Source organism: Biomphalaria glabrata, chromosome 16 (genome assembly GCF_947242115.1).
Source record: "Biomphalaria glabrata chromosome 16, xgBioGlab47.1, whole genome shotgun sequence".
NCBI classification, from domain to species: Eukaryota; Metazoa; Mollusca; class Gastropoda; family Planorbidae; genus Biomphalaria; species Biomphalaria glabrata.
In genome coordinates, this window is record NC_074726.1 from 17,928,664 (window position 1) to 17,945,091 (window position 16,428).

General features: G+C 39.5%; 1 protein-coding gene across 2 annotated transcripts in view; it reads right to left on the reverse strand.

Moving 5' to 3' along the window:
- Positions 1–1,498: 1,498 nt before the first annotated feature.
- LOC106068530 (transcription factor Sp9-like) overlaps positions 1,499–16,428 on the reverse strand; it is a 39,632-nt gene continuing 24,702 nt past the window's right edge. For both annotated transcript variants that reach the window (XM_056014492.1, XM_013227927.2), the window contains exons 3-5: positions 8,085–8,241; positions 5,617–5,700; positions 1,499–1,811 (exon numbers count right to left, since the gene is read on the reverse strand). In XM_056014492.1, the coding sequence (XP_055870467.1) occupies positions 1,709–1,811; positions 5,617–5,700; positions 8,085–8,241 (344 nt within the window). In that variant the 3' untranslated portion in view covers positions 1,499–1,708. The remainder of the gene's footprint in view (positions 1,812–5,616; positions 5,701–8,084; positions 8,242–16,428) is intronic.

The following is a 16,428-nucleotide window of genomic DNA, read 5'->3' on the forward strand; positions in this document are numbered from 1 at the left end:
CACATGTAACGATGTATCAATCAATAGCATGAACACATTACATGTAATAATTTTAACCAATGGCAAGACTACATCGCATGTAATGATGTATCTATCAATGGAATGATTACATCACATGTAATGACGAATTTCACTTTAATCTATATTAAACACACACAACACTTTCATTTTTTCCTTTTAAACCTATATTTTCCATTTGACTGTGTGTTTAATGTAAGCGTTGTTGTTACTAAGCAGAAATAAACTGAGTCATCTAGGAAATGTAAACAAAATAAATATATTTTACAAAATATTAACAACCATATATAGAAGTAGACTTAATGACTTATTAGTACAATTCTCTCTTATTTGCTCAATGAAACAAAATGTGGAGTGAATTAAAAATATAACGTTATTGAATAAAGGGATTTATAATTTTTTGTATCACAGTGAAAGACATTTAAAAACTAAATTGCCAAGAAACGATTTTGACTGTTAATAATATGATACAAAGAAATTCTCGCCGGGGGTTGTCCCTAAAACTATCTAGTTACACTGTCATAGAGGCGCCGTCAAAGTAGTGTTGGGCTGTGAAAGGTAACAGGATAGTCCTGGGCAAGGTATTCAGGGCTAACTTTCTGCTTTCTCACACAAGGGACTCATTATTTTCACGGAGGATGTCTCGGCGCCGTTAAAATACACAGGTGACTAAAGCAAGAGCTTTGTCTAGAATAGCGGGAGCTGTGAACTACATTCCGAAAGACAGTATTCTCCCTTAGTTCGTCCAAATCAATTATGATAATGCCTTAAGCTGTACTACTGGCTCAACACTAGATAGTTTTTCAACCACAACATTTGAAATGATCGAGATGGCAATGTTGGTGTACTGGTTTCAATGATATGTGATACTATCTCCCCGACAGAAATAGGAAGATCTAAATAAATTATCTAAATAATAAACCAATAAACACTTTCGTCGCCTTTACTTATGAACATTTGTAGATTGAATAATTCTAGTGATCAACACGAACTGTCTCTTTATTTAAAAAAAAATTGTTCTTATATATATATATAGTCTAGACTTACTTGAAAAAACAAAAGGTCACTCTATTGTGACTAGGAACATTGTGTTTACATTCCGTTTAGTCAGGGCCCTTAACTCCTGTGTATTTTACATGTGCCCTTGAACCAAAACAAGTGTGCCATAAACAACTTAATAGTGTTTGGTCACACTAACAGAGCTTATTGAACTTCTCGGTCATCAGTTGGGGTTCTTATGATTTGAGTCTGAATGGCGTGTTGCTTGACTACAACTGATCCACGGACTCGTCCCTTAGTGTTTCTGTTTATTTGTTTAAACAAAACATTATTCTAAGAATTTAGAAGTAATTGAACCATTCTATCCACTTGTATTGAAAACTAATCTCGGCATCATTGGAACATCTAGAAATCTGACAAACTAACCTCGGCCTTATTGGAACATATAGAAATCTGACAAACACACACCAGACAAATAAAGTTTCATTTCCAGCTGTCAACTTTAATTCTTTGTTAATTATGTAACAGAATTGAGTAGGTTTTCATAGAAACTCATCACAATAGAAACTATTTACAATGTCCAGAGTTGCAATAAAATTTCACAAGCTTGCCCGAGTTTCGTTTGAACCGAGCATAAGTCAGCACACAAGTGGCTAAGTCCTAAGTCCAGGGTTACTGTGAAAATAACATTTCAGCTTCTCTTGTCATTTACCTCGTCACTAAAGTCGTCATCTTTCTTTTCACTCTGTGTATGTGTTTTAAGATGTTTACTGAGGTGATCACTACGCATAAATCTAAAATTAGAAATAAGATAAACAACATTATAAGATTTTATCTACACTTAGAACACACACAAACACACACATATAAATATTGTCTACTAAAAGGACTTCATGTTAAAAGAATTATTTCTAAGTCTAGATAGATCGGGTTTTCCCAATGATGAAAACATTAAGCAACAAAACAAAAGAATGACGTGAATGTTTCTATAAGTGTTATGTTTCCTCTTCACTTGCCAGATTGATGAAGAGATAGAAGGGACCCAGAGGTAGAGTAGAATGAGAGATAGGAGAGACCCAGAGATAGAACAGAGAGAAAGGAGGGACCCAGACATAAAACATAGAGAAAGGAGGGACCCAGACATAAAACATAGAGAAAAGAGGGACCCAGAGATAAAGTTGAAAGAGAGAAAGGATGGATCCAGAGATAGAACAGAGAGAAAGGAGGGCCTCGGAGATGGACCCAGAGTTAGAACATAGAGAAAGGAGGGACCCAGAGATAGAGTAGAAAGGATAGATCCAGAGATAGAGTAAAAAGAGAGAAAGGATGGACCCAGAGATAGACCAGAGAGACAGGATGGACCCAGAGATAGAGTTGAAAGAGAGAAAGGATGGACCCAGAGATAGAACAGAGAGAAAGGATGGACCCAGAGATAGAACAGAGAGAAAGGAAGGACCCAGGGATAGAACAGAGAGAAAGGAGGGACCCAGAGATAGAGTAGAAAGAGAGAAAGGATGGACCCAGAGATAGAGTAGAAAGAGAGTAAGGATGGACCCAGAGATAGAACAGAGAGAAAGGATGAACCCAGAGATAGAACAGAGAGAAAGGAGGGACCCAGAGATAGAACTGAGAGAAAGGAGGGACCCAGAGATAGAGAAGAAAGAGAGAAAGGATGGAGCCAGAGATAGAACTGAGAGAAAGGAGGGACCCAGAGATAGAACAGAGAGAAAGGAAGGACCCAGAGATAGAACAGAGAGAAAGGATGGAACCAGAGATAGAGTAGAAAGAGAAAAAGATGGATCCAGAGATTGAACAGAGAGAAAGGATGGACCCAGAGATAGAGTAGAAAGAGAGAAATGATGAACCCAGAGATAGAACAGAGAGAAAGGATGGACCCAGAGATAGAACAGAGAGAAAGGAGGGAGCCAGAGATAGAACAGAGAGAAAGGAGGGACCCAGAGATAGAACAGAGAGAAAGGAGGGACCCAGAGATCGAGTAGAAAGGATAGATCCAGAGATAGAGTAAAAAGAGAGAAAGGATGGACCCAGAGATAGAACAGAGAGAAAGGATGAACCCAGAGATAGAACAGAGAGAAAGGAAGGACCCAGGGATAGAACAGAGAGAAAGGAGGGACCCAGAGATAGAGTAGAAAGAGAGAAAGGATGGACCCAGAGATAGAGTAGAAAGAGAGTAAGGATCGACCCAGAGATAGAACAGAGAGAAAGGATGAACCCAGAGATAGAACAGAGAGAAAGGAGGGACCCAGAGATAGAACAGAGAGAAAGGATGAACCCAGAGATAGAACTGAGAGAAAGGAGGGACCCAGAGATAGAACAGAGAGAAAGGAAGGACCCAGAGATAGAACAGAGAGAAAGGATGGAACCAGAGATAGAGTAGAAAGAGAAAAAGATGGATCCAGATATTGAACAGAGAGAAAGGATGGACCCAGAGATAGAGTAGAAAGAGAGAAAGGATGAACCCAGAGATAGAACAGAGAGAAAGGATGGACCCAGAGATAGAACAGAGAGAAAGGAGGGAGCCAGAGATAGAACAGAGAGAAAGGAGGGACCCAGAGATAGAACAGAGAGAAAGGAGGGACCCAGAGATCGAGTAGAAAGGATAGATCCAGAGATAGAATAAAAAGAGAGAAAGGATGGACCCAGAGATAGAACAGAGAGAAAGGAAGGACCCAGAGATAGAACAGAGAGAAAGGATGGACCTAGAGATAGAGTAGAAAGAGAAAAAGATGGATCCAGAGATTGAACAGAGAGAAAGGATGGACCCAGAGATAGAACAGAGAGAAAGGAGGGACCCAGAGATAGAACAGAGAGAAAGGAAGGAGCCAGAGATAGAACAGAGAGAAACGATGGACCCAGAGATAGAACAGAGAGAAAGGAAGGAGCCAGAGATAAAGTAGAAAGAGAGAAAGGCATGGATGGAAGTGGAAGATGGTAGGGGCAAAAAAAAAACTATGAATGAAAGAGGGAGCAATTAGTGGAAAAAAGAGGGGTGAAAAGGGACGCGAATGAATAGTGCAAATGGCGACGGCAGGATTAGGTCAAAGGGAAGGTTGGACAAAAGAAGCAAAGAGTGGGCCAAGGGAAGTCATGAGTCGGACAAAGGAAGGTAGTAGTTAGGAAAGGGAAGGCAGGATTGGGGAAAATCATGTATGATTGGGTCAAGGAAATGTAGGATTGGGACTACGGAAGTCAAAATTGGAACAACGGAAGGTGTGATTGGAGCAAGGGGAGGCAGGAATCGGGCAAATGAAGTATGATTGGTGCAAGGGACGATAGGGTTGGGGCAAGGGAAGGTATGATTGGGGCAAGGGTGTGCAGGGTTAGGGCAAAGTAATGTATGATTGGGACATGGGAATGCAGGACGGGGTAAAAGAAGGGAACGCGGAAAGAATGCCAATGTGGTGTCGGGGTTGGAAAGGTTATATACAGGTTAGTGACAAGGGAGTCTAACCTGTATGTAAAATTCCCCCCACAAATTCCTCTCTGTTGGAATGCCAAGGTGGTGTGGGGGGAATGTTACATACAGGCTAGTAACAAGTGAGTCTAGGAGTGAAAGAATGCCAAGGTGGTGTGTGGGGGAATGTTACATACAGGCTAGTAACAAGGGAGTCTAGGAGTGAAAGAATGCCAAGGTGGTGTGTGGGGGGGGGAATGTTACATACAGGCTAGTAACAAGGGAGTCTAGGAGTGAAAGATTGCCAAGGTGGTGTGTGTGTGGGGGGAATGTTACATACAGGCTAGTAACAAGGGAGTCTAGGAGTGAAAGAATGCCAAGGTGGTGTGTGTGTGGGGGGAATGTTACATACAGGCTAGTAACAAGGGAGTCTAGGAGTGAAAGAATGCCAAGGTGGTGTGGGGGAGGGGAATGTTACATACAGGTTAGTAACAAGGGAGTCTAGGAGTGAAAGATTGCCAAGGTGGTGTGGGGGGAATGTTACATACAGGCTAGTAACAAGGGAGTCTAGGAGTGAAAGAAAGCCAAGGTAGTGTGTGGGGGGGTGGAGGAATGTTACATACAGGTTAGTAACAAAGGAGTATAGGAGTGAAAGAAAAAAAAAAGACTGGCGCTGAAGGGAGGAGGAAACTTGTGCAGATCTTTGTTGTGTTTAGTGATAGATGTGTGCAGATCTTTGTTGTGTTTAGTGATAGATGTGTGCAGATCTTTGTTGTGTTTAGTGATAGATGTGTGCAGATCTTTGTTGTGTTTAGTGATAGATGTGTGCAGATCTTTGTTGTGTTTAGTGATAGATGTGTGCAGATCTTTGTTGTGTTTAGTGATAGATGTGTGCAGATCTTTGTTGTGTTTAGTGATAGATGTGTGCAGATCTTTGTTGTGTTTAGTGATAGATGTGTGCAGATCTTTGTTGTGTTTAGTGATAGATGTGTGCAGATCTTTGTTGTGTTTAGTGATAGATGTGTTCAGAACTTTTTGTTGTGTTTAGTGATTGACATGAGCAGGTTGAAAATTAATTTGAAAGAAAATGACCCATTCATTGGACTTTTTTTTTCCATGAACAACCACAAAGCTCAATCGAGACAAGAAACAAAAGAAACAAAATGACAAGAGGTTTATGGTACCTTTTGTTACATTTAGGGCATGCAAATCTTTTTTCTCCAGTGTGAGTTCTCAAATGTCTCTGTAATTCATCAGACCGTGTGAACCTAAAGTTAGATCAACAAAAATAAATTAATATAATGTAGAAATTAAATCATTTTAAACTATTAGTTGAACAGTAGATTAGAAAAGTTTATGTGACATCATGAGTCCCTGGGCTGGGAGAAACTCGTACGTGTTCTGTGTGCTTTATTATAATAACTCAGGTCACACCTTGAGAGTGGAAGCTTCTTGGTGGACATGATTCTCGAAAAAGGCTTTAACGATTTTCCTAGAAATTTGACAGATGATAAATACTGTTGGGAAAAGAATTACAAGATCATTGATTAGACTGGGAAAATTTTAGTTTGACCGTTATAATTTTTGAAAGCATGAAAAGAAAATAATTTAAATTTGGCTGAGGAAATATTACTAATTTAGTAATTAACCAATTGGTTAATTGATTCATGCTTTATTAGGAACAATAAATGTTTCAGGTTTCATCTTGATCCAACAGTGGGTGTAGGAGAAATAACGTGGTCAATATCTAGGGGGACGAAACCCTACATATTTAGCAGTATCTGTGAATATTGAAGGTCTAATTTCCCTTGTTGGTATCAAAGAAAACAATTAATTACCAGTAATTAATTGACTAATTAGTTAATTATTATTTTATAAATTCATGTCTTGTCTTTGTCTATGAATAATTGGGAAAAGTTTCAACTTCATTCGATAACAGGTGTATAAGTGTATTAACTTTTTATCAGACAGACAGATAGACAGACAGATAGACAAACAGATAGATAGACAATGTGAGTTAATATAAGCTTTGTAATAGATAAATACCAGGATTTCTTAAGACTAAAAATACCTTTGTAGGCTCATGTCTTCATACCCTATGCTGAGTTCAATTTAAAATTTTTAAATAGTCAAATAATCCTTTAAATCAACGAATAATTTAAAATAGCAATATACATTGGTAAATATAGAACTCTTGTTTCTTCTAACTAGACTAAAATGATAAATTTAAAAAATGCTGAAATATTGAGTGGGTAAAGTTATCTACAAGCATCAGCAAACGAGGATCAAAGTAATTTATAAAACTTTTAACAGCTGCTTTTATTTTAAAATTATTTTGTTCCTTTCTTCCTAGAAACACATATAAAATCAATATAATAATGTTTCAGTCAGTTGTCTTAACTCATATAATGAAGGGGTCATTCAAAAATCTACCGAGAAAGCAAAAGAAAGTCTCGTCTACCATACCGTACCGGCTCAACTTTTTCTAGGTCTTTTCTACTTATAAATGATCTTATCACAAAAGCAGTGATACCCACTGATGTTTTTTTTTGGTTCCTGAATTTCTAGTAGCCTACTTACTAATGAGAAAAAAAAAGAAGAAAAATACAATGTGAACGTTTTAACTATTTTTACTTTGTCAGTCCAATGTGTATACTAGCAGCACCATAGTCCGTTGGCACATCAAAAACATCTCGTACAATTCTAAAGTATATTTAACTAGTAGGCTTATTACGTCAGCTATTGACGATGACTCATGATGACCTAAAAACTAGAAATCTATTTCCTGGTCTTTATCAACGTTAACTTGGAGATGTAATCTTACACCGTTTATGAGTTTGTAGAACTATAAAATAAAATAATATTAAAGAATGTGAATACAAAACCTATAATAAATTTTAACTCTTTCTGGTTAAACTCTTTTCAATTATGAACAGACAGTAATAAATGGGTATTAAAATAGTTGATGATAGGCAACGCGTACCTTCTCCAAACTCTTCTCGTACCCCTGGTGTACACCACTTTGGGAAACACTGGCCTAGACAATCTAGAATTGACTAAAGAATTTCAGAGTATGAATACGTGTGTATTCAAAACTTATATTTTTACTGCACAATTTAAGTTTAGGCCATTCTTGTTTAACTCCATGCGCCCTGGCGCCCCCCCTCCCAAAAAAAAATTCAAACAAGAAAAACACAAATTCATACGAAGTGTAATTGGATCAATCATGTCATTAAATTTGTAATAGATCTAGACCTAGACAACAATAAATCTGAGCGATATTAGAAATATTTGTAAAAAGCTTTTATCAACTAAGTCCTGCCTGACAAAAAGTTTGTACACGTTATTTCTCCCCATCCAATCTGGAAATTTTGCGCAATTATTTTTTTTTACATGAGAACACACGAATAAAAAAAAATCAATTAGTTAATTAATTATTGTTAACTAATTATTTTGTTTGGTATCTCGAACAAAGGAAGGAAATTGTACTTGACTGAGATGGTGATATAAGCTGAATTTTTTACCAGACAGACATAGTGAGTTGCTATATGCTTTGTAAAAAGGCATAATTCTATATAGGGGATAGACTTTTGGAAGATAACAAGTCCATTAGTATCGAGTCCCCTCTTAAAAGAGTATGCAAAGTAATTACCTTTTAGCACAAAATAACCAATTACAAACAAAAGGTCTTTCGCCAGTATGCCACCGAAGATGTGCTTTGAGATGCGATGTTTTGTTATAGACTTTCCCACATCCGGGAATGTGACAAGAATGAATGTTACGTTTTCTTAAATGTTCTCCGGCCGGACCTGAAATACAAAACAGACTAGGTCTTAAGTCAGTAGACGTTGTTCTCTTTCATCATGTAAGTCATGGTGTCAAGAGACACTAGTATTAGTATTACCAACTATTTTTACTTTGTCAGTCAAATGTGTCAAATCAAGTTGTCAATTTTTTTTTATTTCAGATATGAGCCTCTGCTGAAGGAATGCCTACACCTATTTCTCAGCCTTCACTGGATGGATGCCTAAACTTAATCTCAGCGTTCATTGGATGACATCCTAAACCTAATTATTAGCCTTCACTGGAAGACAACCTACACCTAATTATCACCCTAAACTGGTAGACAACCTACACCTAGTTATCAGCCTACACTGGAAGACAACCTACACATAATTATCACCTAAACTGAAGGACAACCTATACCTAATTATTAGTCTTCACTGGAAGACATCCTACACCTAATTCTCAGCCAGCCTACACTGGATGACAGCCTACACCTAATTCTCAGCCAGCCTACACTGGATGACAGCCTACACCTAATTCTCAGCCAGCCTACACTGGATGACAGCCTACACTGGATGACAGCCTACACTGGATGACAGCCTACACATAATTCTCAGCCAGCCTACACTGGATGACAGCCTACACTGGATGACAGCCTACACTGGATGACAGCCTACACCTAATTCTCAGCCAGCCTACACTGGATGACAGCCTACACTGGATGACAGCCTACACTGGATGACAGCCTACACCTAATTCTCAGCCAGCCTACACTGGATGACAGCCTACACTGGATGACAGCCTACACCTAATTCTCAGCCAGCCTACACTGGATGACAGCCTAAACTGGATGACAGCCTACACTGGATGACAGCCTACACCTAATTCTCAGCCAGTCTACACTGGATGACAGTCTACACTGGATGACAGCCTACACTGGATGACAGCCTACACCTAATTCTGAGCCAGCCTACACTGGATGACAGCCTACACTGGATGACAGCCTACACTGGATGACAGCCTACACCTAATTCTCAGCCAGCCTACACTGGATGACAGCCTACACTGGATGACAGCCTACACTGGATGACAGCCTACACCTAATTCTCAGCCAGCCTACACTGGATGACAGCCTACACTGGATGACAGCCTACACTGGATGACAGCCTACACCTAATTCTCAGCCAGCCTACACTGGATGACAGCCTACACTGGATGACAGCCTACACTGGATGACAGCCTACACCTAATTCTCAGCCAGCCTACACTGGATGACAGCCTACACTGGATGACAGCCTACACTGGATGACAGCCTACACCTAATTCTCAGCCAGCCTACACTGGATGACAGTCTACACTGGATGACAGCCTACACTGGATGACAGCCTACCCTGGATGACAGCCTACACCTAATTCTCAGCCAGCCTACACTGGATGACAGCCTACACTGGATGACAGCCTACACTGGATGACAGCCTACACCTAATTCTCAGCCAGCCTACACTGGATGACAGCCTACACTGGATGACAGCCTACACTGGATGACAGCCTACACCTAATTCTCAGCCAGCCTACACTGGATGACAGCCTACACTGGATGACAGCCTACACTGGATGACAGCCTACACCTAATTCTCAGCCAGCCTACACTGGATGACAGTCTACACTGGATGACAGCCTACACTGGATGACAGCCTACACTGGATGACAGCCTACACCTAATTCTCAGCCAGCCTACACTGGATGACAGCCTACACTGGATGACAGCCTACACTGGATGACAGCCTACACCTAATTCTCAGCCAGCCTACACTGGATGACAGCCTACACTGGATGACAGCCTACACTGGATGACAGCCTACACCTAATTCTCAGCCAGCCTACACTGGATGACAGCCTACACTGGATGACAGCCTACACTGGATGACAGCCTACACCTAATTCTCAGCCAGCCTACACTGGATGACAGCCTACACTGGATGACAGCCTACACTGGATGACAGCCTACACCTAATTCTCAGCCAGCCTACACTGGATGACAGCCTACACCTAATTCTCAGCCTACACTGGATAAAAGCCTAATTCTCAGTCTTCAAACGATGATAGCTTACACCTAATTAAAAGCCTTCACTGAATGATAACTTTCACCTAATTCTCAGCCTACACCTAATTCTTGAACTTACGGATTGGAGGCCTACACCTACTTCTCAGCCTTCATTGGATTGGGGCTACATCCGTCTGAACACTGGCTCTACAGGCTCTACACTGGCTCTACAGGCTCTACACTGGCTCTACAGGCTCTACACTACAGGCTCTACACTGGCTCTACAGGCTCTACACTGGCTCTACACTGGCTCTACACTGGCTCTACACTGGCTCTACAGGCTCTACAGGCTCTACATTGGCTCTACAGGCTCTACATTGGCTCTACAGGCTCTACACTGGCTCTACAGGCTCTACACTGGCTCTACACTGGCTCTACAGGCTCTACAGGCTCTACATTGGCTCTACAGGCTCTACACTGGCTCTACAGGCTCTACACTGGCTCTACAGGCTCTACACTGGTTCTACAGGCTCTACACTGGCTCTACAGGCTCTACACTGGCCTCTACAGGCTCTACATTGGCTCTACACTGGCTCTACAGGCTCTACACTGGCTCTACAGGCTCTACATTGGCTCTACAGGCTCTACACTGGCTCTACACTGGCTCTACACTGGCTCTACACTGGCTCTACACTGGCTCTACAGGCTCTACACTGGCTCTACACTGGCTCTACACTGGCTCTACACTGGCTCTACACTGGCTCTACACTGGCTCTACACTGGCTCTACAGGCTCTACACTGGCTCTACACTGGCTCTACAGGCTCTACAGGCTCTACACTGGCTCTACACTGGCTCTACAGGCTCTACACTGGCTCTACACTGGCTCTACACTGGCTCTACAGGCTCTACATTGGCTCTACAGGCTCTACACTGGCTCTACAGGCTCTACACTGGCCTCTACAGGCTCTACATTGGCTCTACACTGGCTCTACAGGCTCTACACTGGCTCTACACTGGTTCTATAGGCTCTACACTGGCTCTACAGGCTCTACATTGGCTCTACAGGCTGTACACTGGCTCTACAGGCTCTACACTGGCTCTACACTGGCCTCTCAGGCTCTACACTTTACAGGGCGAGGGATTAGAGGATCTATCAATATATCGTTTAGCCCCTTATTCTAGCTAGAATTAATGTTTTCTGTTTTAAATTGTTTTTAATCACGTAGAACGTATGAAAATCCTTAGTAATATAGAAAAAGAAAAAGTAACAAAAATGATTACAAAAAAAAAATCAATAATGACCTACATAGGCGTATAGTGTGGGGGGGGGAAGTTCAAACCTTTTTAAAATGAAATTCCCTCCTCCCCGCATGGAATAAATTTTGTAACTTTTTAATTATTTTGTTTATTGGTAAGATTGCAATGTTAAATCATCACTTGCCCCCATCCAAGGGGGTTTTGAGTTTACAATCCCCTTCCAGAAGGTTTTGAGTTTACAATCCCTTTCCTGAAGGTTTTAAGTTTAAAATCCCGTTTCTGTAAGTTTTGAGTTTAAAATCCTCTCCAGGGTGCTTTGTTGTTAAAACCTCCTTTGTCAATAAAACAACACTTAAGTCACAAAATTCCTTGAGCGCATAATTAGATGTTGTTGTTTTTTTAATTTAACCCCTTCCCCACGGAGTTTTTTGACGTTAAAATCCACTCTTCAAAATAAAACTAAAGCAAACAACAGTCATCAGATTCTATGAGCGTGGTCGGGGGGGGGGAGTTGAGCTTAAAACTTCCTTGCGGAGGGTTTTGAGGTAAACCCCCCCTCTCTTCAATATTAAACTACAAAAAGCAAACTACATTTACCAAATTATATGAACGTAGCAAATGGGGTTTTGAATTTAAAAAAAAACAACTTCCATATAGCTTTTGAGTTTAAAATTCAGATGATTTTGACGATAAAATTCCCCTTTTCGACAACAAATCTTAAGCAAACTAGTTACCAAATAAACGTAGCCAAGAGGGGTTTTGAGGTAAACTCCCCTTCCAACAAAAGGAAAAGCAAAGCTACAATTACCAAATTTCATGAGCGTAGCCAAGAGAGATTTTGTGGTTACCTTCCCCTTCCCAATAAAAATCTAAAGCGAAACTATAGTTACCAATTTCTACCAGTCGTTGGGCTCCATTAATAAAGTGCAGCGCTTCCCCAGACCCCCTAGCTGGCAAGTGCGGGTCTTTCCACTAACTCCAGGAAGAACCTATTACAGGGTACAAAAAACGTCCGAAAGAATGAGGGTCAGAATGTAATGAACATTAATTACGTGTAAACACACACACACACATATATATATATATATATATATATATATATATATATATATATATATATATATATATATATATATATATATATATATATTAGGGGTGCACCGGATAGTACTTTTTGATATCCGACCGGAGCCGGATATGACCGGATAGTAAAATTTGATATTCGGCCGGGGCCGGAGCCGGAGCCGGATACCTAAGTGTCTTGTAAATATCTTGTATTGCTGAACATTTTACGAAACTGTTAAATAACATACCTATATTGGTTGTTGTTTTTTTCCTTTTATATACCTTATTGTTTTAAACTCTGTTACTGGTTGATTTATTCAAACTTAACAGTATTTCTAAAAATCTGTATAGCATGAGTGTGTCTGTGTGTATGTACGATGCCACCAACTGTAAAGGATGTGTGTAGGAAGGTCAATGTAAATAATGTTAGTATATATTTAACTAGTTACTAATGTAAATCTCATAAGTAAAGTACAATCTGCCTTGTATAGTGGTCGGTTGTATGTGTTCATGAATTTCAGACCAACAACTTGGTCAGATATACCTAATGAGCCTACACGTGTAGCCCTTGTGTAGTGTGTATAGTTGTTTGTGTTAACATTCAAGCATTATTTTTTTCCTTGAGCATACGCACGCAATAGAGTTGGTTGTCAGTCAAAAAAGATAACACATTGGCATGGTCAGTCAAGCATATAGATAAATTATACCCATCCACTAGTTAGAGGTCAAGGGTTGTTGTTTTTTTACGCTCCAGCATATTGTTTCTTTGTTTGCTAGATCTAACTGTGGTATTATTATTCAATTTATTTTATGCGATTTTAAAATGTACTGTAAGGTTTTCCGTTATTTATTAAGTCAAAAGAATTCAACAATGAAATTAGCTTTCTTTCTAAAGGTTTTAATACAAGGCAAAAAAATACACACACGCAAACATGCACATCTTTGTTTTATTTTATTGTGCAAAGAAACATTAAATGCAAAGAACGTATGTTAGAAACATCTTCCTTAATTATTACTTATTAATTATTTTATTCGTAGTATCAGTAACTGTTACAAAAGGGAACGATAGTAAGCCTATGGATGTCAGGTGTGTAAAAGTCGTCCTGGCCTGATACACACCGGCTAAGTACGCGTCTTAAGTAAAAAAAAAAATTAGTAATAACAAGGAGTTATTGACTGTCACTAATTATTAAGAATATTGTTATCAAATCAAGACACTTAACTGCAGGAGTAATATTCAAGTTAAAACGTTAGAAAAATTATTTAACGTTAATATTATTGACAGTGTAATATCCTTTGATAGCACGTTGTGTTTTCTCATTCTGGCTTAAAAATGGCCAATGTCTATCAATAAATTGGGTGTCAAGGACCAAAGAAATAAAATAAAGAGTAGGGGGTGTTTAGCTCTCCATTTAAAGATAGCCCTGGTCGTGTCTTCTACAAAATAATTAGTTACTGGCTTACTGGGCTATATAATCTCGCGGTTTGTGTTCGGTGTAGCTAAAGGTCACTCGTTTAGGTGCGTTTGATCTTTAGTCCAGCTTACTAATTGAGATTTATGTTCAAGTAACTGTGTATGAGTGTGTATGTATGTGCATGTGTGTGTTAAAAAAATCACACACCCCCACCTGAAAAAAAACCTGGCTACGCCTAACGTTACCTATCACGTAAAAATCTAAAACTTCTGATTAGTTAGGGGAATCTTGAAGTAAAGATGGCTGCCTGGTCGTGCGGATTGTGCGCTGGACTGTCGTTCAGATTTATCGACGGTCGAGGGTTCAAACCCCGCCCGCTCCCATCCCCCGTCGTCCTGCGGGAGGTTTGGACTAGGAAGTAAACTATCTTCAACTCTGAAGGAACATCCGAAACATGTAAAACATTTTACAAACATTTTACAGAAATGCCAAATCTCTATATCTAAGCTCAATGCGCCCCGATTGACTCGTCACTAATTCTCCTACTTGCCGTGGACTAAAAAAATACGAAAATTTAACCAGTTACTACTTAACGTGTGCCTAGAACAACTAAGCACCTTTAACGATCGAAACCACAGCGGTTAAATTTACTAAAAACGATTCCTTATTCGCAATTTTAACCCAATGTGTTTTTAGCGGCGCCGAAAGGGGAAAAGACGCTATTAATTTTGTGTGGCCTGTCTGTCCGTTCGTCCGTCCCGTTTAGATCTCAGAAACTAGAAGAAAAATTGAAAATAGGACATCATGATATTTTAGATTATTCAAAGTTCTGATGCAACGGCTACTTTTTTCTTTTCCGAAAGTGAACCATCTAATTTTTTAAGTTGTATATGCAAGCAGATTTTTCAAAAAATCACACTACTTTTAAATGAAAGACGTCAGGGTGGTAACTTTTTTTAAAAAAAGGTCATGGACTTCTTCATTAATAACTCAAGCTTCATTCATAGATTCGCGCATTGGTACAAAAAATGTGCATCTAGGTCACAGTGGGAAAAGTATCAATGATTCATTATAAAATAGATTTTCCAATTATTAACTAACTCATGGAATAGAATACTGATTCAAATGATGTTTTTACAAATAATTTTAATACAACTTCGTTTCTATTGTAAGTTATAAAACAAAAACAAAAAAAAATTACTTTTATAGCGCGCAGTTTTCACATATCGTCATTATGCTATACTTATCTTTTTTATCTTATATAATACAAACGTTACTTCAAAAAAGAAGATGATTACGTCATACGCGTCATGCATTCAGTCATGCATGTTAACCAATGACTTAAATTCTGCCAAGTCACTGGTTTTCCTGGCTAGCTCAGGCAACCCATTCCATGTGTCTGCTTTTACCAAGTTATAATTTTTCCATCTTGGTTGTCACCCCCAAAATTATGTCGACTAGTGCGGACCACACCCCTCACACCCACACCCATCCCCCCAGTGACGCCACTGCTCCAAGATATATCTCGAGTTTTTATTATTATCTTTTTCAATGTGTCTGCTTTTGCTAAGATATAATTTTTCCAACTTGATTTCATCTAAATTATTTAGAGTATTGAGGGTGGAGGTAAAAAAAAGAGAATAGAATACTTGGGTGAGAGATCGCTACTACACCAGAGTGATATCAAATAAAGGTGTCCGACTAAAAGCAACATAAAGCTAATGAAAAAACAACAACTTAACATTGACTCAAGAAGCCGAAGTAAAGTCAGTTCAGTGACTGTATATAATTTTTTTTAAGGGGTGGTGACGTGGAAAGTTAGAAATGGGAAATTAGAATTCTCTGGCCAGAAGTCTGTGTTTGTGTCTGGAAGGTCACTAGAAGCGGGCCAATGTAATTTAACGTAACTAGCTATAAATCAGGGGCGTAACTTATGTTAGGGGAGAGTTCAAATGAGGAAGGGGGATTTCGGTCCAACTATTTTGTGAGTATTCGAGGCAGGATGCAATAATAAAAAAGGCTCATGCTGAAAAGCTTCAGAGAGCTTTTGAAATATTTCGATAAAGAGCTGAAAAGTCAATGAATATGTGTCCCAGATAGTGCTACTATTTCTTATTGCGTAGCGAGAGAGGGGGAAATATATGATACCGGTAATCGAATTCACGGGTAAAAAGTATATGTTTATGCGGGGTAGCGTTATAAAGCGGACCGTGCCAATTAGATGAAACATGATAAAATTTAAGTTTTTAAGGGGGCATGGGCGAAACGAAAAGGGCGAGGGAGAGAAAAGTGATATCGAATGGACAGGTAAAAAGTGAGTGTGTTTGGGAGGGCGTTTTAAAGAGGGCCCTTCCAATTAACGTACCACTTACTAGAATACACTGGTCAAAAAGGGTTTTGCTAAATTGCGAAATGTTTTATTGAAAG